Source organism: Camelus bactrianus, chromosome 24 (assembly GCF_048773025.1).
Source record: "Camelus bactrianus isolate YW-2024 breed Bactrian camel chromosome 24, ASM4877302v1, whole genome shotgun sequence".
In the NCBI taxonomy this organism is placed as follows: domain Eukaryota; kingdom Metazoa; phylum Chordata; class Mammalia; order Artiodactyla; family Camelidae; genus Camelus; species Camelus bactrianus.
The window spans coordinates 5,831,000-5,856,738 of record NC_133562.1 but is presented as its reverse complement, the minus strand read 5'-3'; the positions used below and the strand labels follow the sequence as shown (position 1 = coordinate 5,856,738).

The window sequence follows — 25,739 nt, the reverse complement described above, 5'->3', positions numbered from 1 at the left end:
AGGAGCAGATCCATGCAGACAGGGGGACGCAGGGCAGACTTGGTGGGGGGCTTCCAACCAAGGTTGAACTTCAGTAATTCTACTTATTACACTGGGTCAAAATTTTATGTACATGAAAATCATCCCAGAAAGATTAAAAAATGCCAATTTTCTTGCATTTTAAAAAAAGTTCACTAACTGACGATGAAGACGAGCCAGGTTAGGGAAGCACAGCTCCATGTAAGGCGGCCCTGCTGATAAAATCCCATGCCCTTCCAAAACCAGTCTCATAAAAAGGACTCCAAGAAGGCGTACAGCTTTGGGCCCTAAGAAGACAGGGGCTCCAGACCCTCCCGGGCTGACGCCTGCACTCCTCCTGGGGAGGCGGAGGCTTAGTCAGGGCGAGGTGTCGGGAGGATCTGGGGTTCCAGCTGGGTCCCCTGTAAATGACGGGTCTGCAGAACTGGTTTTCTAAAGAAGAGCGGCCCCATCCCCTCCACTGTCTGAACACACAGTTGGGCCGACCGACATGTAACTGACCCCTTCTTCTCCTGCTAAGCAAGCCGGCAAGGTCCGCACTGCAGGTCAGTGCTTCTCAGAGTGGTCCGTTGACCCTCTGCAACAGAATCAAATTTTGGTGGATAAGAATGTAGTTTCCTGGGCCCCAGTGCAGACATAAAAACGGAGGGTGGGGCCTTAAGGATCTGGTACCAGGACTCCGATGGACACTCAGCGTGGGAAGTACCTCCAGTCTCTGCTGCATGAGCTTTCTCCCCCAAGCCCTGACTAGGCTTGTTGAGAAAATCAAGTTGTCACGGTCTGAAGTTTGTATTGTCCCCTAAGGCACACCTGTTATCTTGACGTATGATCCAGACTTAACAGACTTTGAACTTTATACATTCTAAGGAGCAAACAGCTGACCTGCTCATTTTATGAGACGTGAATTCTAGAACTAGCAGCAGTGGTTCTGTCTACTCTCACGTATAAAAATCCGGGCCTGGGAGGACTGCTTTCCTAGGGGTTCCTTCCCTAATTACAAACCAATACACTATTCAACACCAACCTTCAGACTATGCAGGAGAGATTTTTTTGATCAATATTCCTGTTTCAGAATCTGACAGACACATGGCGCAGAGGTCAGCTCAGAAGGTAATACCACAGGGCTCCTGGATCACCGAGTGATTTCATTTCTTATCTCATCTCTGGAACAGGGGCCCCAGCTGGCTGATGGGGTGGGGAGACATATGAACCAAACAGGGCTTAACAGACATTTGTGAAGTGTGTACGGAGAACCAAAGCGACCAGAAACGGGTGAGGCTGAGCCACCGGAGTGGTGACCGGGAAGGCCCACCAGCCACGACACGGAGGTGCCCACGGCCCCAGCTCCTGCCCTTGCAGTATCTCTCTAATGAGGAAAGTCATAGCTTGGCTTGTTCAGAGTCCACTCCGAACGTCTTCCAACAGAGGACTTAAATAGGGTCAGGCTGGTACTGGTTCTGACCTGGTAAAGCCACCTGGAGCCTGCTACCCCGCCTCCTCCCAGGGAACACCCTGGGAAAATCAGCAAGAAAATACCCCAGCTGTAACCCACTGAAAGCCACCTTCTGCTGAAGAACTCAGGCTTTTCCTTTTTTTTTTTTCTTCTTAATGAAAGGACACCAGGCTGGCGTTAAGCTCAGCTGTCAAGGCTGCTCATGGTAAATTCAGATTCTGAATCTGTCACAGCAGATCCTCTCTAGGAAGTGTGGAAGCACAGACTTCTGCTCACCGGGCCCACTTCTCTACGATCCCACCCACTCACTGTCTACACAGCAGATGCACAATCGTCTCGGGCTGAGTGGGGTTCCAAGAGGGGAAGACACTTGGCCACCCAGCAGTACACGTTCCCTCCCAAGTGGCTGCCTGAGTCCCACCACCTGTTTGCTTCAGCTTTTCAGTAGATGCAACTAAAGGGGGGGGGGCGTAACCGTCACCTCTTTCACCTTCAAAACCCATCAGCTGCCCGCCTGCCACCCAGTCACCGGCCCAGTAATTTTCAGGACAATCCTTCTTAGTCCGACACCAGTTTTCTTCTCAATCCATCAACTATTTCGGCTGTTGATCTAATATTTTATTTGAGGAGCCCAGATGGTCCAGCCTTACTGGATGAGGAGGTGGGAACAAGTCTACAGTCGACCGTGGACACCCAGAGCACAGGGGACCAGATCACAGAGGGAGGGGCGAGAAGGAAGCAGAGGCGGCAAGAAGGGCCCCTGCCCGGCCCACTGCCCAGCACTGGGCTCTGACCAGGAAAGGAGATGTGTGCTCCGCTGCCCTCCCACAGCCCAGCACAGCATCCCCGCCCCCCGCTGAGAGGAAGTTCTGACGGAGCAGTGGTGGATGGCTGAATGGAGGAATCAATGAGGAACACAAGGCCTGGTGAACAGAGTCAGCAAGGAGAGGGAGGAACAGCCACCATGTCCTGTACTGTGACCTGAACGAGAGATCCAAGAGGTAAACGAGGAGACTGTGTATGTGTGTGTGTGTGTATTTGTAAATGTATACGTATGTAATGCGTATGCATATTTTTTTTTAAATGCCAACAGTGGAGGCCAAACCAACATTCCAAAAGCAATGCTCAGATATTCAGAAATCAGTGCTTTTCTCCAGATGCTGGTGCAGATCTCACAGAAAAAACCTGCATAAATCTAGTTTGAGTGCCAGTCAAGAATAAAACCACCCACGAGGGGTAAATCTAAAAATATCCCCGTGAGAACAAAGGACATCCGGGCGCCGCTCTGGAGAGCACTGAGCTGGCGGCGGGGGCTGGCAGTGTCACACCGCCACCGAGGGCCACGACAGAAAACGGATGGGAGGACAAAATCGGGTGCGTCGCCTACCAGCCGGTCTACCTACAGGAAGACTCATCGATTCACGGGAAATGGCTGGTAGCCTCTACAGCTCAGCAGTGTCTCTGAAGGTTCACTGCGTCCAGCAACAGAACTGGAACAGAGTGAGGAAGCTGAGTGTTCCCGCTGACTCCTACCTGCAGACGTCCCTCCATAGAGGGACGAGGGGCCAGCAGCACAGGAGGAAAGACAGCCCCAGCCGTGTTCCTCCACCCGCAGCCCCCCCCCCCGGATGCTCGTGGGTCCCCACTCCTGCCTCCTCCTCCCTGCTCCCCTTCCAGCCCCTCACTGCACAGCAACACAGAGCTTTCTGCCAGTTTGGCTATGTTTTCCTGTCGTGGCTAAAATATGCCCAGTTCTAATCTACTTGTACCTGAGGTGACAGATCACAGTGTTACAGAGAACACTGAACCTGACCAGAGACTTCGGAGAAACATGGAACTAAAATCATTAAGAAATGTAATACTGTACAATTCTGTCTATAATTCATCATGAAAGATATTAAACTATCACTCATCAACCGTTGTGTAGTGTTGTACCTGTCAGCATGTAAAAGCCTGTGGCTACATGCTGACACCAGTTCTGCTATGAAATGCAGTTTTAAGATTTCAAATAGCTGTACCTTGAATTATTCAAAATAAAAATTAAAAAAAAACTAGAGTAAAATTAACCCTTTTGTAGTGTCTGGTTTTACCTAACCACGTAACAATCACTATAATCAAGATGCAGAACTAGACTGCCCAAAAGCCCCCGTGCCTTCCCCAACCCCCAGGCCACCACGGATCTGCTTTCTGTCCTGGGAGTCTCGCCTTTGCCAGAATGTCCTACCAGTGGAGCCACAGAGTATGCACCCTGGGGAATGTGGCTTCTCTCACTTAACATATGCATTTGAGATGAACCAATATTCTTGCAGTGATCAGCAGTCTGCTCCCTGCTGTTGCTAAGTTGTATCCCATCGTGTGGATAAAACAAAGTTTGTTTACCCATCCACCAGCTGACAGACATCCGAGCTGTTTCCAGCTTTGGGCGACGATGAACTTACCTTTGTTCAGGCTCTTGTGTGAACGTAATTCCACTTCATTTGCATAAACAGTTAGGAGCAGGGTTGCTTGAGATGTATTTTTCAAGGCTGATTCTTGCAGCTATTGTATTTAAGATATCTTCATTGCACTCTGGGTAGTTTGCTATTAAAATAAATCCCTCCTTAAATTATTTTACAAAGTGGTAATAATTTAACTGTTTTATGAGTTTGGATTTTCTTATGTGGGAGTCGCTTAAATTATTCACTTAGACGGGTGACAATTCAAACTCTTCATTTACAAAGGCTGTAACAATTGAAACTGCATACCCTTGACAAACCACATACATAACCTGAGCTACAACTCAGATGTTTTACCCAGTGGTCCCCTAGTGCTGATCATGGGGAGGCGACAAGGCGCAAAGAGGAGCGGCGCTGACACTGATGCCTCCCAGGACCACCACCTCGCTCACCTTGTCTCACCGAGCCCTCGTGCTCAGGGGAGCCAAGTGCTGCATGCATCGTGCTAGCGAGAAAACTGGGGCCCAGGGAAGAAAAGCAATTTACCCAGAGTCAAAACGTTACACAGCGACAAGTCCGGAAAAAGGCTCAGGCATATCTGCCTCAAAGGCCAGCTCCTGAGAACACCAGAGCTTATGTAACGTCCGGGGCCACGTGTAAGGAGCAATTTCCTAGGTGCTTTTAGAAGGCCACGGTGATTCTGCTGTGTGCCGTCGAACACGGAGAACGCGAAGGCTCTTTATTATGAGCAGTCCTGAAGATATGATTACATATGACCTAAATATATGTCCTCAGGAACATGCTCTCATCTTACACTTTCTAGGGTGAGAGAATTATGTGGCTATCCTATGTTGGTGGTGATCGTTGCTGACTGTAAGCAACTCTAAAATAAAACAAGAACCTGGCTGTCCGGCTCACTTTCACATACAGAAGGCACACACTTCTCAGCAGGTTTCTATGGAAACCATACATAATATTTTCATGATGACTATCACTTTTATCCAGACATCAGTAGGATACGCTTTCTGTTGGAACACCTGACTTTATTTGAGGCTCTTCCCATTTACTGACGGACTGCAGGTTAGGAATTGACACCAGGACTTCCGCAGTCAAAATTAACAGCTGTGGGACTGGGAACAAATGAACATACTCTTGTGGTCTGCAGGCCTAGAGAAAGACAGCTTAAATAAACTTAATTCATCTTCCTCTCATGCCCCCAAAGAACCTCAGTTTATATCACAGATAAATTAAGTTCGTATTTTAAACTTGTCCCAAAGTGTTAATTCCCTGGGTTGAAAGTTAACTTGCATCACGTGGTACCTGATTAAGTGCAGGAAGGAACGAGCCAGACGAACGACCCCAGCAGGATCTGAAGGTCACTGCAGCTACTTTAACTTCTCAGCTACTAACCTGACAAGCACATGGAGGCCTGAAGTTCACTATCCAAACATCCTCAACATCCCAGGGCTGAAGGGTTTACCTTCAAGAAGTCAGTCGGTCAGAGAAAATACCTGCTTTAGAAAGCAAACGACACTTTAGAAAAAGAATGCAGACTGCCTTATCAAAAAGCAAATCAAGGATTAAAATAAATTTGGTTTCACTGAAATTTAGGGCAACTTTTTGTCATTTGTTGGTGTGGACTGCGCATCTATTAACACACACACACATGCACGGCCCCGCGCCCTGGTGCTGTCAAACCACTAGACATCCCCTCAACGTGCTCAATTTCTCTGACCAAGTTCTGTAAGAATGCCGGCCATGAAAATGGACCAGTTTCCACTCCACTACAAAACACTGGGGACTTTTTCTCCTAAGAGGCTGGGGTCCCTTAGTTACAAGGGCTGGGGTGGCACAGAAGTTCTTGTCAGTGTAAGAACTGCTGACTCAGCCAAGGGTGGAAGTGATGACGATTCACCAGGTGGGAGACCGTGCGTCGCTGGCGAGCATGCAGAGCCACAGGAGCCCTTGAGTTCACAGCGTGCCCCCACAGAGTCGTAGCCTCCCATCTGATTAATCCTAAGTACCTGTGAAGCTTCTAAAAATACAATTTCCTAGAAGGAAGGCTAGAACGAAACCTGTGGTGCTGGACAGGAATCGGACGTCCCACAGACGGATGCACAAATACAGAGGTGCTTACCCCTCAGCTGGAAGGCGGACTCCGTACCCTCGCTCTCTCTGCCAGGAGGACCTAGGATCGAGGACACTCTAGAAGCAACAAGCACAGCAAAAGCCCATATCCCCGTTTCTGAACACCACCCTTCAAAAAAAAGGAACCAGGGATCCTTGGAGAGGCGGCTGATTCCAGGGCTGGGGCAGGAAAACACAAGATGATGCTGGAGTGTCTCGGAGTGCCCGAAAGTAGGATTCTGTGCTCAAAATCAAGTGATTAGGGCAGGTTCAAGGAAGTCAGCAGCCAGTGTGAAAGAACTCCCAATGGCTAAAGCTGGAGCAATTTGAGCAACGAAACAAGGACAGATTATAATCTACGGGATAATCTTTTGAGACCACACTGGTAGTAATTAAAAAATAAGAAGGGAGACGGACAGGTTTCTCTTAAAGATGAATTCCAACTAAGATATAAAGAATGAGGCAAAGAGAAGAGCGCCACTGAGAACCCCGGTGCCTGCGGCAGGCAATGGGTGTCAAAATAGAGGGTGAAAGTTTGAGGAGAAACGGGACATGTGCATGTTTGCAAATAATCTTCCCCCAATATATATTCAGTACTGAAGGAAAAAGCGAGTTCCCAGCAGAGAACACTGGCAGACGCAGCCTCGTTGAGTGATGCAGGGACATGTCACAGAATGAGACGTGTAGCACACGAAAGGGCCCATCACGGCCATGATGCTCCTGCCAGAATCCCATGGCCTCCGGCTACCGCAGAGACACCGCCAGACACACTCCCCGAGGGCAACTCCACACGGCACCTCGAGCGTTATGGTCACGAAAGTAAAGATAAGGAGGTCACTGACCGGAAGACGCCAGATGTGACAGCCACAAGCAGCTCTGGGCCAGATCCTCAAACAGAAAAAGGACTCTAGTGGAGAAATCTGAAATGAAGTCTGTAGGTTGGTTTTAAAAACAAACCAATTCCTGGGCTCCCCCTTGCCCCTGGCAATTCTGAGACAGTCTGTCTGGGAATCTGTACTTGACATTTAAAGTTCAGCAGCGTTCCATCAACCCGCCAGAGTTGGGAATCCGATGGCCAGGCCACCCCAGACTACAGGCACAAGGACTTCTGAAAGCCCCCAACGACCCCGAAATGGCAGCTTACGGAGCTGTGACTGGTGGCAGGCAAGTGGCTCAGCGCCCTGTCGCACCTCCAGGCCCGGGAAGTGACAGAACCCAAGGCAGGTGCACCTGGAGGCCTCGCCTTCAGCACAATCCCAGCCTTCTGACTATCTCTCTATCGTGCTTGCTTACGACTTCATGCTGTTAGAACATAAAAGACAGATGACAAAGGGCTTTTATAATCTCAGCCACGCTCTCCCCACCCCCACCTGGCTGCACGCAGCCTCTCTACTTGCAGGTCAGGCGGAGTTCAGACACCTCGCAGAGAACCAGTGACATTCCAGAGATAACCACTCCCCTTCAGGCTTCCCTGGGAGTCTCTCTGGGCACACTTCTGTAGCAGGTCTTTGTACACAGAGGGCGAAGGTTCAGATGATACGCCAGGACACACAGAGTTCTAGCACAATTTCACCAGAGCCAGAACGATACTCCAACAAAACAAGATCAGCATACTGCTGTTTCCACCCAGTGAAAAATACCTTCCCTAAATGTCTTAAATTAAGCAAAGTGAGAGAGCTCAGGGGTTCTAGCTTATACAACGGGCTTCAAAGAAGTGACAAATAAAAAAGATACCTCGTTTTTAGGGCAGCAAAATAGTTAAAGTAACAAATAAAAATTATTTCCCCTAACTTCAGTTCATGTGCAGTACATATGCAAAAATTATCTACTCTAGAATTAGTGTCCAATTTTTTCTTCAGTAAAACTGCACTGGTTTTGAATATTTAATACCTAAGATATGAATATAAAGCACAAATTATATAAAAAGATGAGTGTCTTGCCAAGAGAGGTGAAGTTTTTATTTAGATCCTTTCAGAGAGTTGTGTCCAGTTCCTCTAGACTGGACCAACACCTGACTTCTTTTAAAATTGAAGTACAGTTGATTTACAACGTTGGCTTAGGTTCTGGTGTACAGCATAGTGATTCAGTTATACATATATACATGCTTTTTCATATTCTTTTTCATTACAGGTTATCACAAGCTATTGAATATAGTTCCCTGTGCTACACAGTAGGGCCCTGCTGTTTATTTATCCCATAGTTAGCAGTTTGTATCTGCTAATCCCAAACCCCTAATATATCCCCCTCCTTCCCTCCCCCCCCAACACCTGACTTCCTGAGACATCTGAAGACAGGATGATGTGACAACTTGTTTCTCCTATGCACAAAACTGACCGCCCAGCACGTGGATCAGACCTACGACACTGGGCTTACCCTAGTCGATGCGGTGAGGCAGCCCAGCTGACCAGACACGTGATCAGGACCAAGCCCCCAGGCAGACTAAAAGATGTAGTGGCCATACAGTCACTTGGTGGAAATCCATCCAATTAATATTACTCACAAACTCAGAGTAGCAAATAATTCAGACATATTAGTAACTGCAAACCAAAAATGTGTGAGCATGCAGCGGACTCAGTGTGGCCCCACAGGTACGAGCTGAACGAGGAGGATTCTGCTTTCTCTAAGTTAGCGGTTCAGCCACACACTCTACAGTGCTGTGGGGCAGCGTGCGGCTACCCGTGAGCCACCTCCAGGTCCTTCCTTTGTGAAAACAGATGGGGGCATCAATACAAGAATGGATAATGAGTAATTTTCAAACAGCCTAGACATACTTCTGGCCACAGCTTCTAAGCTCCTCTCCCCCAAATTCCCGAGCTCATCTGTGGCATCAGGATGATCTGGCAATCAAGCTGTGAAAACAAAGATTCTTGGGGAATTTACTCCCCCAAACTGCCTAACCAGTAACATCACCACGTTTCTGTTAGGAAATGAAATTCTATGCAACTAAATATTTTACTAGTTTTGTGATCATTGTCCATGCTGGAGGAAAGTGGTTCTGGACCCACTTACCCTGTGCTGCTCCAGGATTTCGGGTGTCGGGGAGTCCCAGAGTCCCAGGGCTGAGGTGGGTGGGGGCTCCCCGCTCAGCACGAGGCCCTGGCTCCCAGCCACACGCCCCGCCCACAGGGTGACTTGCTGTCTTCTACCTCTGTTTACGTTACTTCACCTTGTTGTAAATAATATAAATACACAAAATTCTCTGAAAAAAGGGAGCTTTTTGGACTCCAGCAGGTCCTCTGATGGGAGTGTGGGGAACACAGGTGGAGCAGCGCCACCTCCCGGGGTCTCAGTGCTGCCCCATGACCAGGGTGCCACTCCGGGCAGGGGCTCCTGTCTCCAGGAGGAACAGCCAGACGCCTGTACAGCCCCTTCCAGCTCGAACGCACAGAAAGACTCCACTCGACAAGCACGTCATAGAATGAGTCTGGCTAAGAGCTCCCGCAGTACATCCTGCCCTAATTTTAAAAAAGCAATTAAAGTAATTTAAAGTAAGTGGGGGGAAATAAGGCCAACATTATTTCAGAACTTCAAGGTCATGTGAATATGAAATAACTTGGCCTTTTCCTTACCAAATAAAGGAATTACCTTTACTTGTTTAAAAATTCTACAAATACGATTTAAAAAAAGTCCCAATTTCTAACTGAGCACAAAAGTTTCTTCACGTTTTTTAAACTGTGAGATTTACACATTTACACTCCAAGCACATCAAGCCATCTCCTGCACGACGGAGACTCTCATCTCTCAAAAAGAGGTGTGCCCAGACAGCACGTGACCAGGAAGGAGCATCTGGGTCACTGAGGGCCTGGACCCTGAGTGTCCCCTCGCCCCGCCACACACACCAGTCACAAATTCTAACTCCTGCGTGGTCAGCACAGCTTATTATGCAGATAGCAAATCGCGTGTCCTGAATACCAGCCACTCAGAAAATCCAAGTTTCTCTTGGGGCTGGGAGGTGACTCAGGGGACTTGATGCTCTAATACTAAGGCAGAAGGACCTGTGGGCACAGTGCGGCCCGAGCCCCGGCCGCCCTCCCTCCAGAAGCCACCACCAGCAGCAGGAAGCACCAGGACTCTTCCTGTGATGCTGGCTTGTGTGTGCCGGTGCTGCTCACCGCATGAATTTTTAAACCATTTTACAGTCAGCCACACTCACCACTCTCCCTTCTGACGTTTACAATAAATGCGCAGGAATCCACATACACATACACTCTACACTGTTAAATGAAAATTTCAAAAGTGAACGACCCCTCTCCGTGCACCAGACCTCCATTCAAAGTCAAAAGACCCCAGCAAGTACCTGATTGCCAAAAGGTCCAAATGCAAAAAGCACAAAAACAGGTAAAGGGGACAAAAATTTGTTTAACTTTGAAACTAAAATCAACCTGATTATGAGCCACAGATTTTAGAAACTAATTTCTGTCTTATTTTACACTTGTTTTCCTAAAAATGTACATACGCCCTTAATTTTCTCAAAACTACCTTTACTTCATTGCATTTATTTCAGATTATTTTTAAGGGAAAAGGTAGAGTTAAATTATACTGTCCTTAATTCATCTGATTTTGTTTCCTTACTGCAGACTTCTAAAACTTACAATTTTACGTGACTTGCTTTATTTTATATCTTGTAAGAAGAGAGGAAGCTCCAGGTAAAAAAAAAAAAAAAGACAATTTGCATTTTCCCCACATATTTCAAGATTACACATTTTTTTGTTAGCAACCACAGGAGAAAAAAAAGACTACAGTCACATTCTCAAAAGAAGATGCCAGTTTCAAAATATTAGTTCAGTTTTCAAAACAAAATGGCTAGGACAATACAAACCACAAAACAAACTCATGGAAAAAGAGATCAGACTTATGGCTACCAGAGGCAGGGTAGAGGCTGGAGGGACTGGATGAAGGCAGTCACTAAATCTGAAAAACAGATTTTTTTTTTAAACCCATAGAATTTTCAATGTTTTTTATTGCTCAACTACTACACTTAGATGCAAAGAGAATGTGAAACTAGATATATTTCATGTGAAACCTAGTTTCAAAAAAATTCCATTTAAAGCAGCAATTTCATTTTTTCTAGGCAGAAAGTTATTATTTGCTAAATAACAAACAGAAAAAGATAGAAAGACAGTGTAGAGTGCATGAGGGAGAGCAGGTAGCCAAAGATTTCTGTTGAATACAACATTTAAAACTTAACAAAACTCATTCTGATGCTATATTTTCCAAAGGAAAGGCACCAGCTCTTTTCCCTGGTGGGTGTCCCACCCGCTCCTGTCAGCACGTCGCAGGTGGAGGAAGGGGCCAGCTGCTGGTGGATGTAACTCACCAGGAGACCAGCCGGGGCCTTTCCAGGGTAAACACCTTCAGGTTTACTTAAGGAGCCTTCAGGAACCTTCTCCTCCTCATCTTCACTATCTTCTTCTAAGTAAAACATCTTAAAACTGAACTAGTTCATCAGCATGTCTTTTTTCAGCAATGAAGGCACACATCTAAGTTATCAAAACAGAAAGCTGTTCTGCTGACAAACTGAGGGCAGACTGTTTGCAGACACAGTTATATGGTTAAAACTGAAAGGAAATGGTTCTTAAAAAAAAAAAAAGCAATACATGCATGACTTTACCAATAAGATTTGCTAAAAACGCCTCAACCCCTTCCCTCTGAAGGAGATAAGCCGGGCGGGGGCGGGCTGTGCCGTGTGTCTGCACCGATAGGTACCAAGCCCCGCCCACGACCAGCTCTGCGGCTTCCATCACTCAGGACACGGATTGAGTTAATGATTCTCTACATCAATCACATCCTCATTTTTAGAGATAAAAACAACTGCACATATGGAGGAGTAATCTTCAATAAATTATTCATGTAAGGGAAAATAGTTTACATATATTTTCTAAGCATCAATGAGCTTCCCAAAGACAGCCAGGTTACACATGCTTTACAGAACTCAAATCACTAGAATGTTTTCCTCTGTCATACTGGCACGACCCAATACATTCCCACAATTCCGAATGGGAGCTAGCCGGTAGAACACTGTAAACAATGAACAAATTATATTAAACATTTGTTACTGTGCGTTCACATAGCACTGGTTATAGTAATGCTCTAAGAGTACCATTACATAATAATATAATGACATGGCAACACTACAACTCAAACATTCCTGGTATTTCTTTTCCAGCTCTTAGTAAGTTAATATTTAGTAACTTCAAGTGAGTTTTTCTGAAAACCTAAAACACTTACATACACACAAAATATATTAATTTTTAAATTAAAATAGACTATTTTATTCAAGCCAGCGTCAAGGACCGTGCTGTTTGTTACAAATAGCCATTATTCATGTGGCTATACGTGCAATGTGGATAATGTCAACGAAGACATGCTGTTAAGCGTAAACACACAAAATGAAAGCAGAATGTGAAATAATCTCGTAATTTTTTACATATAGGTTACTTGTTGAAATGACAATATTTTGGACGTATTGAGTTAAATAAAATACATTCTTAAAATTAACTTTACTTGCTTTTCTCTCTTTACTTTTTAACATTACTAGAAAATTTTAAATGACACGTGGCTCCCATTGTATTTCTACTGCAGCACAACTTTAGGACCCTGAAACAATCTTAAGAACAAGGAGGGAAAATTTCATTCAGGCAGAACTCCATCAATGAGAAGCTGAGGATGACAAGTTTTCATCATTCCACAGAAGTATTTAGTTAATTCACCAACAATAAATTAGTGATCCTCAAATATGTAGTAATGTTCACATTATTAAACCTTTTTCTCTACCACTAAACATCACAAAGAATTTCCAAATGTCTGACAAAGGGGAGACTGGTAATGTTTACTACAGCAATATTCCACCAAGGTACACATAATATAAAGGTTAAATGGCAAAATTAAAAACAGAATTCCACCAAAATTAGAAACGAGAAAATGTATTTTGCATTCAGCACGTTTACACCGCCTGCTGCCCAGACAACCAGACACTAACATGAAGGGCCCAGGGTGCTCGTAACCCAAGTCAATGTACACCATGACACAAGCTCCTCCTTTCAGAACGTAAGTGGGTTTTTTGGCCTAAATATTACACAAGGTATAAAATCTAAACTTCTTCCTCCATGTCCTGCAGCAGTCCCAGACCAGGCAACAGATGGCACCAAGAGAAAGCCCATGCTGGGGTGTTACCCGTGGGAGGCTGGGGGAAGGGGAGGTGAGGAGGAAGACGAGGAAGACGAGGAAGATGAGGAAGGGGAAAGAGGGAAAGTTGGAGATGAGAAAATATGCTGGTGGATGGAAAACAAAACCAGAGAAAAACCTGATCCATCTTAAATGAGAGGAAACTGAGGCCCAGAGAGAAGCTGGGCAGTCAGCCCCTGGGGCACCCACTTTGCAGGCACCAGCTTCTGGGTCGTGCTTTTGTCGTGATGCCAGGCTGAAGCCCCAGAGAAGGGCTGGGAGAAGGGGTCGGAGGTCGACAGGAGAGGGAGAAAGGCCTAAGAGGAGGGGAGAGGCGGGTAGGGGCAGAGGTCGGCGGCCAGGAACTCTGCAGGGCAACCTTCACCTCAATGCCTCTTACACAACGAGCAGCCCAGGCCAGCCACCTCAGGTCCCAGCTGGTGCTGGGATGTGTCACTGTTTGGTTTGATGGATGACTCAGGTCGTTTCTGACGCAGGGAGCGTGTACCAGGGCCCAGACAGAGGGTGAGCTCATCTTCCAAACATCAATTTCGCCACAGGGTGACACATCCAGCCCCTCCCACCATGGCCCGTGTGGATCACCTGACCCCAGGCTGGGCCCTGACCTTTTGGTAACTTGAATGGTGGCGCTTTTCGGACTCGGTCAATAAAAGTTAAAATCACAACCAACAATTCTTAATCATCCATATGAGTTTTCAAAGAAAAATGCTAATGCACTGTCTGACTTTTTCTCTACAGGCTAAGATGAGAGTAAATGTCGAGTACTGAGAAAAACTACATTTTATTTTCGTACAGCATCTTCAATAACCTTAAAAAAAAAAAAAGCAGGCGGAAGCTGGAAATCTTTTTTCCAAGACTTCAATCTTCCAACAAAAGGACTAGCTTAGGGATACAAAACTAAAACGCTGGTCAGGAGAGTCGGAATCTTGTTCAGATTCCACAGCTGATGATGTTGGTAAAATATGCAACCTTTATTTTTTCCCACTACTAACCCCATGGGTGTATGAGACTAGGTATAGACAGCTTCTTAAGAAAATGTAAGAATTTACTTAAAATTTCCTAAAATGAAACTTGCTAATTTGAAGTTGGGCTAAATTGATTAAACAGAAATACCTTTATGACACAAGTTGTATTTTGTTTTTAACACAAAACATGAAAATAATCTACTCCCCCCAGTGGTCACAATGTGGAATAGCAACATATTTCTACTGAATTACCAATGAAGAGGTGAGAAAACTAAAAAGTTTTGATTAGTAAAAAAATTACGGTGAAAATATTTTTTAAAGCCTCAGTTACAAAGAATTCATAATCTCCACCGTAACTGTTCTACAGTGAAGGAATTAACTCAGGTGCATTTCTGTATTTTCGATGCCACTCATGACAGAGACCTACACAAAAGGACCACAGCCTACACAAACGCATATGAAATATTCCTCTCCATACCTGGAATTACATATAATTAATGCTTGCCTATGAAAACAATCCAAGAGGGACTGATACACTTTCTTCAAAACCAAGGGAAAATTCTTCCTGGTACCACTCTGAGGTTTTTCCAAACTTTTGTAGTCCACCTGCTTCCTGGATAATGACTATCTAGTTCACTCAAGTTCAGTGTTCCACTGTGTCCTCACACAACCCCCAAACTCTGAACAGCACAGCCAGTGACATTTCCACCTGAGCTGTGAAGGAACGAATAATCAAACACAAACAGGCCTTCCTAGGACCAGAGGAGAAAAAAACGGTAGAGTCTCCTGCGGTTAGAAGGCCCAGCTTAAAGTGACTCTCCCAACGATAATCGTCTTGAAGACTTACATTTTACCTTTAAAAGTCAACACATTTTGCATTTTACTCTGATGTACCCATTTTTTAATATGGAAAAAAAAAAAAAGACTAACTGGTCAAAGTCTTCTTCTACCAAGTTCCAGCTTAATGTACCAAGTTTACTGTACACGTGGCCTGGAACATCCCAGTGTTCTCGTCCCAGGCTAAGGAGTTTGGGACTGAGCAACCTCTGGGCTCTAACTCTGACTTGCACGTTGAGGTCGAACTTTCCCCAACATTTTGACACCAGACTGACAATACTGGGTGGTCCGCAGCAGTCAAGAGAGTGGTGCTTTAATCTTTTAGAAACAAATTGTGCTACAAACACTTTTCGGGAGCACACTGCACATGACAACACAGTGAGGCCACGTGCAGGTGCGTCAGGAGGCACGTGCTGGGCTTCTCCACTCCAGGTCAAAGTGAGATGGCTTAAAACTGGCCAAAGAAAATGACAACGAATAATACATGAATAGAGCAGGAGCGGATGATATCATTAAGGCAATCGGGAGAAAAACAGGCGAAATTTATGACAAGTTATGAGATGAGCATCTCGTAGGGACCCCGTGTCAGTCACTCCCTCACGTCCCTCGACTCTTTAGAGGCATTTCCACGCCTACAGCTGGTTCTGCACATTTCTCACTGAACATTTCCTGGATGGTTGTTTCAATTATTTTGTTGCTCTGATTACATCTTCTCCAAACAATTACTTACAATTTTTGTATTTAAAAAATACTGTTAATTAGGAGGTCCTCTTCCCGCCGTCTGCTTCCAACCAGATAAATGAACTGCCACCGTCACGCTGATTAAGAATTTAGAAACCAGGACTGAGCAATAATCTCTTGGATGTGCAGTTTCACGGGGAAAATGTAAACATTCTATCATACATAAAATTCATACAAACGGTAAGTCCACTAGGATCTCAAGAGATGAGTGTACAAAAGACACAGACAACTGACCTTCATACACACAACTGTCATCGACAATGAGAAGCTGCTCGTGTCTCACATGGAGAAGGCAGGATGGACACCAGGATGGACACCAAGGCCTGTCTGACTCCAGAGCCCCTGCTTTTAGCACAGTGTTGGTGTTTCATCTACAACCTGCCTGCTATCGCATTAGCCGGAGGAGAGAAAACACCACCCAAGCAGCTGGGACTGTCATTTTAATAAAGAATCATGGTGTGGGGAGGGTATAGCGCAGTGGTACAGAGTGTGCTTAGCCAGCACCAGGTCCTGGGTTCCTGGGTTCAATCCCCAGCACCTGTGTTAAAAAAAAAATAATAAAAAGGACCATCATGAGTGCTGCTGAGAGTCATCTGCCCAGGAAAAACTGTGAGAGTGCAAATTACCGGTCTGTACCCTTAAATGGACCCCCACTGGAGCCTGGAAGCCCCGCCGGGTTTCTGTGGTAAGTCTGCTCTCCTAGTTTCTGTTTCTTTTTCAAACTCCCACATTTCTCAACCACATTCCCCGCCACCCTCCCTCCCCACCCCCTTTCCCTTCCCCTCCTTCAGAATATGTGGCATTTCACGTTTTTGTACACGGGGTCAATTTGTGTTCAACGGCTAAAACACACGGAAACAAATTTACTCTACGAGAATAAAACACATTATTCTAGAGTAACTGGAGGAATTTACTTTTACAATATTTAGAAACTTCCATTATTTAACTAGCGAAATTTAAAACAAAAATTATTAGAATTCTTAGATTGTTGTCTTTTAGAGACTGAATCTGCCTACTTCAATATGATGTTCCCCTAAGACGTATTTTAAAAAGGAGAAATTGTAGCACCGGCAGGTACCCAGATGTACACATGACAACAGTTACACTACACCACACAGAACACAGTTCCAAGACAGCAGAAGCAGCCGCACCCTTCACAGAGGGTAAAAACTTAAGTCAGCTTTGCTACTGAGAGGTTGAATGCTAGTAATATGTCTAAAATTAAACCTTACAATGTCTGGGACATACAGGATCCAAGAAAGCACAGAGGCACGCGAAAGCAGCAACACTAGAAGAAAGGGCCCCCTCTTCTAAGGACAAAGCACTGAGACAAAAAATGAACGTGACGTTCTACTACCACTTCTTCTTCTTCCAGACTCAACATACTTTATAAGGCTCTCTGAGGAACAGGAGGTTCACTCTGTGTAAGAATCACTAGACGCTGCAACAAATTAATTTTACCCAAGTTTTTAAAGTATACTTTCATCACAAAACTTCTGGATGTGAAGAGAAATAAGCAAAGGTGATTTAAGATAAATTAATTCATGAGAAATTGTATGGTAAACCAGTAGTATTTACATTGAAACCGTACAAGAACACTCAATGCTGGCAACCTAGCATTTACCTAGTATTTACCTTTGAGTCACACTCTGGAGCTAGTCCTTTGCATATATTATCTCTGATGTACATAAATTCTGTGAAAGACAGATTTGCTTTATCCCTATATTTTACAGATGAAGAAACAAATTATGTGATATAATCCAAGGTTACCAGCTGATTTTTAGAAGTGTCAAATCCAGGTTCAAACCCTAATCCACATAGTTTCAAACCTCAAGATGTCTCCATAGTGACTTCTAGGACATAATACTTAATTTGGAAGTCAAATTTAAGGTGCTAGATATTTCTAAAATCTCAAATACAATAAATCTAAAAGAATAAAATATCTAGGAATAAATTTAGCCAAGGTGGTAACTCAAAATAGGTCACAGACGTAAATACAAGAAACTCTTAATGATTCTTAGTTGTAACATCAAAAACATGAGTGACAAAAGAAACTGGATTCCATCAAAATTTAACACTTTTCTTTTTTTGGCATCAAAGACCTTATTAACAAAGTGAAAAGAACCTACAGAATGGGAGAAAATACCTGCAAATCATACATCTCTTAAGAGTTTCATGTCCATAATATGTAAAGAATATTAACAAGAGAAAGACAACCCAATCAAAACGTGGGCAAAAGGCTTGAAAAAGTATCTCCCTGAAGAAGATACACAAATAAGCTCATGAACAGACGCTCAGCATCATTAGCCATTAGAGAAAAGCTCATCAAACCCACAAGGAGACACCACTTCAGACCCACTAGGACGACTATCTAACAAGCCCCAAACAAACAGAAAAGTGCTGAGGATGTAGAAGAATTTTCCCAGCGTGTGGAGGGTGCAGCCTCCGACCCCGCCCTCCCCTCACCTGATGTCCTTCCAGCCTCAAACCACTGGTCTAGACAGGTAGCACACGGCCCGTATCCATGCACCGCTTCTGGGTGGGGTGGGCCAGGCAGGCACACAGCCTGGGCTCTGGATTCAGACAGTTTTAAATTCCAGCTCCCCCACTCACAGGTACCCCGACACTTCACTGACCTGAGCTTCCCACGGCCCCTCCAGAGAGCCAGGTCACAGCAGCTCAAAGCGGGGACTGCTTCCAGGTTCCGGGGGAGGCACCTGCCACCAGGTGCTGAACAGATACTAGTCCTCTTCCTTCTTTTTGTTAAAAAACAATGTACCTCCCAACTTATAATGATTCCACTTGTGATTTTTTTTTAACCTTACGATGACTCAACTTACGATTTCTCAACTTTATAATGTGCGAAAGTGCTAGGCATTCAGTAGAAATCGTACTTGGGATTTGGAACGTCGGCCTTCTCCCGGGTGGTGGTGCGCCCTACACCCCTCTCTCGTGACGCTGGGCACAGGTCACTGCAGCTCCCAGTCCAATAACCATTAATCCACAGCCACTCTGCACCCAGACACTCGTCCTGCTCTTCACTCTCAGGGCAGCATGCAATCAATTACACGAGATGGTCAACACTTCACTGTAACACAGGCTTTGTGTTAGGTGATCCTGACTGCAGGCTGCTGTAAGCATTCTGAGCACGTTTAGGGCAGGGAGGCTGCGCTGCGAGGGCTGCTGGGTGAGGTGTACTAAATGCACTTCCGACTTAGGCTGGGCTCATCAGGATGCAGCTCCATCGTAAGCCGAGGAAGCTCTGCACTGAAGAGCTTCAAGACCTTGCAGGCAGGTGCCTGACGGATGTCTGTTCGGCCGGGATCCCCGCCCCCACCACGGAGCTCACTACTCAGTGAGGAAGGTAAACAAATGGCTCATGATCTAATTCCCACTTCACTCAGCAGCTCTTCCTATCTTTCTGTTTTAGATTCCTGTGCCACTTCCCCATCACTAAGGCCCATCCACATGAGGTCGGCCCTTCAGCCTATCTGTACAAATAGCATGAATCTAATTCAAATCCCAGCCCCGATGAGCCACACTAGGACTCACATGGGTCAGAAGAGCCCTAGGGGTGGAGGCAACGGTCTTCAGGTACTCCCAGACCCGCTGCGTCCATCAGACTGGCCTCCCCAAGAGAAGGGAAGCGTCTTCCCCAGGCACCCCCTTCTTCCAGGTGTTGGCGTAAAACTGCTCGGTCACATCGACGCGCTACTGGACCCCACGTAACGTGAATGCTGCCCAAGTCACCACTGAGGGCTACAGGGTGAACCAACCCCTTCCATGAGCCACTGCCCAGCATGCTGTTAGGACTCCTTTTTTTTCTGAAAGAATTGTCTTTAAATTAAATGTGGTGCTACAGAGGATGCAAATCAGCATCATTACTACACAGCCACAACCCAGGCAGCACACAACCAGCACGAGGTGCTTCTCCGACACGCACGGTCCTCCAGATGCTGCTCTGAACGACTTCTTCTACTTCCCAAAACCGAGCCTACCTTGAAGGGTAAAGGGTTTCCACCGCTGGGCGTAAAAAGGTATATTTTAAGACTGAAAGCAGTTTAAAAAGAAAGGGGTGTTCCAAAACATTTTTGAGAATGACAGCATCACTAAAGTGCATATTCTGCCACTGAAGTGGGCAAAGCACATTTTATCGCATGTGTTTTTAGTCACATTCATTCACAGTTACATTCTTACAGGGGTACGAACGGATTCCTCCCTGCCCACGTTTAACGGAAGCAAGACTGAAGAACCTGAGGTAATGAGAGCTCACGGGTACACTGGATTTATTAGGAACGTAGTGCTTCTGTTACTTAAACAGAAGCATTTTCCATCATAAAGAATGTCCACCAATTTCCACCACCCATCACTCCCACCTCGGCAGGCACCGCAAGGCTGCAGGACAGGAATGGCTATCTGCTCACGTCCCGGGGGCAGTACGTACGTATCCACCTGGCAAGTGTGATGCACAGCCACATCGCAGAACAGCAGAACCACATCCCACTCTCCCCTCCCCACCGCTGCACACAGAAAGCACCGCCGGTGTGACAGAGGCCTTGCCACAGGCACCAAGTTCTCTGCATTTGTTAGGCATTCCAAGGCTGACTGTAAACTGCTGCATAAGGGGCCAGGTTCAATACTTCATGAGCACACACACTTCATGTTTGGAGGCCTGTATTTTTCTAAACCTAACTGAAATTCAAAGGAATATTAGCAAGGTCAAAGCTGCAGCAACCACCTTCGGGCACCAAGAGAACACGTTGTGCAGGGACCCTTCTGTGAGCCGCGGTGAGACCCAGGGTCACGGCCACAATTCTAGTTACAAGGTGACAACAACCTCGCACACAGCATCAGAAAGGAGGGGCCCTCCTCACTACGAGCAGCACAATAATTAGAGAAAAAAGCAAGCACCAATCCGTCAGCTCCCTTAATGGACGTCATAGAAGTGACCAGGAGAATTCCTCAGCTCCTGTAACACAGGGTTTTTCAAACGCCATGCATCTTCCTTGCACTTAACTTGCAGCCCCCCAGTTTCTCAGAGGGAAGTCTTTAGATCAGGAAGCACAAATTCAGCACTTCTCTGCTCCGCCGGGGACTCTCCGTTTCTGTGGAACGGAACACGGCGACCACGAGGGACGGGAACTCCACTGCAGCCCTGCAGAGACCTCGCTGCAGCTCCAGGCATCCCACAGCGGGGTTGGCAGAGGGTCCTGGGGAAACTGGAGATGGACAGTCTTCCACCAACGCCAATTAAAACACAGCTCCAACGTCGTGCGCTGCTTTACTCTGCACAGCACCTGCGGGGACTCCAGGAGAGCTTCCAGCTGTCAGGAGGGGAGTCCCTTTCCCAGCTCTGGGAGGACATCTGGGTGGGTAAAGGGAGAGGCTGTGCCCATCATGCGGTTGGTCGGTGCTGTGCCCTAGGTTCGCGGAGCTTTTGCAAAGCGAAGGCCAGTAAGGCTGTGCCGGTGTGTCCTCACAGGCTGACCTGCGCTGAGCTACTTCAGCACAAGAGAGGAGGACTCCAAGAGCAACAGCAAGTCAGGGAAGTGACGCCGGAAAATAAAGCCTGCTTCACTCACTGGTGGGCTCAAGAGCGGCCCGTTCCTTCGTGCCGTGCTGCTCTCCTCTGAGCAGGGGTCAAGGGGCAGCTTGCTGCCGAGGCACCTGCCCTCACAGCGCTCAGACCTTAATGCTAAGGGGGGAGAGGAATTAATGAAACCCACAACTCTAGCCTGGGATACCGACTACGAGGGAAACGAACGAGAGCAGGGAGGAAAGGCAGGAGGGGGCTTCTTTAGATAAAGATTGGGGGTCCCTAAACGAGGAAACGTAAGACAGAATTTTAGAACACAAACTGCAAGAAGGCCACGTCTGAAAAAGAGCTTGAGCATAACCGACACGGAGATAGAACATAACTATGTCTGTGTGCCGGGACTCGCCGAGGACTCACTTCCTCACAAGACGCTGCAGCTGCTCTTTCTTTAGGCCTTTTGCCAACCTTCAAATTACTTCAGAAACAAAGTAAGAGTGGAAAAGGAGGTGACTCAGATACTAAGTCATAAAACATTCAGGAAACCAGTGGAAATTTTAGCCGTCACTGTCTGAACAAAAATCTCCAGTTGTAATTTAAAAACTACTTCCTGAGAGCTGCTTCCTCGTCTTCAGTGAAGACAGATGTGACTAAAAGCATTTTTAAAAATGTTACGATAACCACTCTGTTGACACAGGAGGTTCCACACTTCACCTTCGTTCCCCTCTTGACACTCACTGTTACGGGTCGAGCTGTCCCCAAAATGCTAAGCTGCAGTCCCGACCCTCCGTACCTCATTCAGAAACAGGATCTTTACGGGGATAATCGACTTAAAATGAGGTCGTTAGGGTGGGCCCTAACTCAGTATGACTAGCTTCCTTGTAAGACGGGGAAATCTGGACAAGGACACGTGCTCGAGGGGAGGCCGCCGTGAGCCCCCAAGGCAGAGAGCAAGTGCCCCCGGCTCCCCAGAGAGGCGGCCGCGGAGACCCGGCCCCGCCGACACCTCAGTCCCACCCGCCAGCCTCCAGAGCTCTGGGGACACACGTCTGTCCCACCCGCCAGCCTGCGGCACTGGGTACGACAGCTCTGCCACGCACAGTGGTAAGGAAATATCAAGAGGTGGCCGGCAGGTAGTAAGACAACCATCAGAGGAAACGACAGGAAATGAAAGAGGCCAAGCTTTTAAAAAATGAAAAATGGAGGAGAATAAGGGGGACCAGAAAGTACAGAAGGGCTCCAAAGCCCACATTAGTGGGGACACGTCAAAAAAACATGACAACTACACGGAAATCTCCCAGAGCCAAACACACAATTCTCCAAATTCCCAGCTCCCCCGGGGCCAGCACGCAGGACGCAGAGGCACCTGTGCCACTGGCGTGGGGACAGGAAGGAGTGGCCGCCGACGGGAAAGGATCGGGGTTTCTTTAGGGGCAAAGGACTGAGACCCCACGTGGGCAGGGCCACACAGAGCGGGAGCAGGGGCTCCCAGCCCCAGCTTCTCCCAAGGACACAGCTCAGCGGAGTCTGCCTGGGGTGGGGGTTGGGGGGTGAAGCCTTGCTGGCCTGGGAAACACCCACAGCATCATCAGGGGTTTCACGTCCTCCTGACCCACAGAGACAGGGACACGCCTGCCCGCCACCTGCGACTCACAAAGCAGCAGCCCACCAGGAGAGGAGAGAGCAGGGTGTGTAAAAAGAGATACAGCTGCTAAAAACAGGCGGGGAGGGAGGAAAAGGGTAGAAAGAGGGGGACGGAAGGGAAGAGAAACAGGAATTCTCAAAAAGAAAAAAAAAAGCGATTTCTCTAAAGTAACAATTCAAAATTCTAAAGGGAAAGCACCTCCCCTCCAGCATTCTCTGCCGGCCCACCAGTTAAGTATGAGGCTGGAACACATTTCCAGGCCTGTAAATCTCACAGAACTGACCTTCTGTGAACCCTTTCTCAAAAAGCTACAGGAGGCACGCATATCGAGAGCAGGAAGCCTGCTGACAGAGGAGGAATGTCCAGGAGACAGGACCCAGCACAGGTGAGAGGTCAGTGGGGTTCTGGCGACAGGTTTGGTAGCTGTCAGACACCGGGGCCTGAATATGTGATTGGAACTGAGAAACATAAGCCAACAAAACAATTAACTCCAGAGAAAACAAAGGTCTAGACTGGTGAAGAAACAAAATCACTCAACATGCTTAGTTCTGAACAGTATCTCGTCATGAAAACAAACATGGAATATTGAGAAGCTACATTATGATACAATTACACTGGGAGGACGGAAAGAAACGTGCATGAGGAGGGTTGTACAGGACATGAGTCCTCACCTCCAGTACGAGGAAAGCCACAGAGAATGTCTAAAAGTGGAAAACCAAGCTATTGTAGTATAAGCACACAAACATGGAATTAAATCCACAAGAAACAGGTGGAAGAGCTGCAAGGAACTGCTTCCAGGAAGCAGTCACCAGCAGTGAGGAAAACACTAGTGCTTCCCACCATACACCTCAAAGCACTACTTGAGTATTTGAACTATATATAAAAAATAATACACTTAAAATTTTAAGATGAAGAAGACTATTATGTGACACAGTCTTATGAAAAAGAATCCTATTTACAGGAATGAAAACGACTAGAGAAAAGAAAAATAAACGCCCAGCAAATACGAGCACTGTGGGGTTCTGTTTTTCCTTTAATTAGTTAAAACTCTTTTCCAGCTCGCAACATCAGCACCTGTGGTCACTGTGAGATTTAGGTTTGTCTCATTAACAAGCCGAAACAAATGAACCAGGAAATAGCCAAGTTTGTACGAAGTTACCAAGTTCATTCATTCACTTGGGGCTGGCACCTGCTTTAACCCAGAGGCCCTTTCCCATTCTGTGGCAAGGAGACGGGCAGGAGACTCCACCAGCATTCAAAAGGATGGAAAACTGGGCTGCCATAACAATTACAGGTGTATTAGTATTTCTCAACTAATAGAGAATAAAACTTCATGTAGTCTTACAATCTAAGGAAATTTTTAGGAAAATGATTACAGCTTGCAAGAAAATGTTACTTACTCATTGCCTTTGTAAGCTAGTCAGCACCAGCATTTTTTTTCTTTTAGTTACGCATTCACCTGCACTATATGTACCAGTATAGAAGACAGCTCTGCTTTCTAGATACAAAGACAAGGCTCTACCTGCAGGCCTGGCCAACAAGATTCACACAGCCAGAGATAAAAGGATGGTAGAAATCACAAGGCTTAAATTTGTAAACATACGTTGTACATAAGACATACACAGAATAGCTAACTTTCAAAAGTCTATTTCCTATTTTGACACTATAAAGGTAAAAGTTCTGAGTCAAAGAAGAAATTTTAAACACAGGAAAGAGTTGTATTTTTGAGACATAAGCATCTTTCAACCAAACATCGTATTTTCCCGCTAAAAACAGAAGCACAGAAAGAAGCTCCCTCCAAGACCCTTCCCTGGCCTCACGCTCAGCCCCTCAGGTGGGACCCCCTTCCCAGTCCCCACCCCAGCATACACAGAAGCAGACTTACCTAACTCCCCTGCAAGACTATACGCTACTTCAGGGCAAGGGGGATGTTCTACTGCCCTCTTGCCCTTTGCCCGGTGCCTCCAGACCTCCGCATCTCCGGTTGGGTGGGAGCTGCAGCCGGCCCACCACCCGCCTCCGCTCCTCCAGGCGGCCAGCGGCTCCGCGGTCACACCAGCCTCATCTAACCCTGGGACTCGGCCCACTGGTGGGTACTGCTATCTCCATGTTGCAGATGAGACAACCGAGCAAACTAAGTACCAAAAGTGTATCCGAGAACTTGGGAATCCCTGAAGGTCCACGAATGTGTTTCTGTTTAATGAGTTCTCTCGTACGGAAGAGTCGATAAACACCGAATCTTTCATTTACTCACAGTAAGTAAAACACCATTAAAACTCCACTAGGGAGAATCTTCCCGCAGATGTGGCCAGCAAGTAAGTCAAATGCTCCAGGGAAGGGAGTACCGGTTCACAAAGGCTCAGACTTGGGCACTGCACAGCTCTGGGGCCTCGGTGGGCTGCCCTCGGCGACGGGACGACGGCCCCCGTCCAAGCCTGCAGGTCGGACCCCAGCACCGCTCACAGTGGGGAAGACCCCTGAAGGAGGGCTGGTGCTGGACGCTGACGCCCCACGTCTCAGAGTCCAGCTGAGCCCCCTCTCCTCCCCCACGCTAAACACAACTGCCGCCTCTCAGGCTGGGCCCGATGGCAACGCAGAGCTGGAGTCAGGCCCACGTCTTAAACCTCCGGCCCTGCTCCGTCCAGAGACGCTCACACTGCGGAAGGTGGGCGGGGGGACATCGGCCTCACAACCCACCCCACGGCGGGGCCAGGCAGGGCCACGAGGCCCAGCACACCCACCATCTTCTCGGCTGGTCCTTGTTGCCCAGGCACCACTGGTTTTGCACGTACAAATGATT

The 25,739-nt window shown here is 46.8% G+C and overlaps 1 protein-coding gene across 4 annotated transcripts in view; it reads right to left on the bottom strand.

Annotated features, from left to right (window-relative positions):
• The window catches only part of LPIN2 (lipin 2), an 83,184-nt gene that overhangs the window by 39,867 nt on the left and 17,578 nt on the right, over nucleotides 1–25,739 (bottom strand). The window contains exon 1 of one of the 4 annotated variants that reach the window (XM_010958078.3): nucleotides 11,351–11,641. The exons of the other annotated variants lie outside the window; for them this stretch is intronic. Within the exon in view, the coding sequence (XP_010956380.3) occupies nucleotides 11,351–11,458 (108 nt within the window). The 5' untranslated portion in view covers nucleotides 11,459–11,641. Of the gene's footprint in view, nucleotides 1–11,350; nucleotides 11,642–25,739 lie in introns of those variants that run through there. 4 annotated transcript variants of the gene reach the window in all.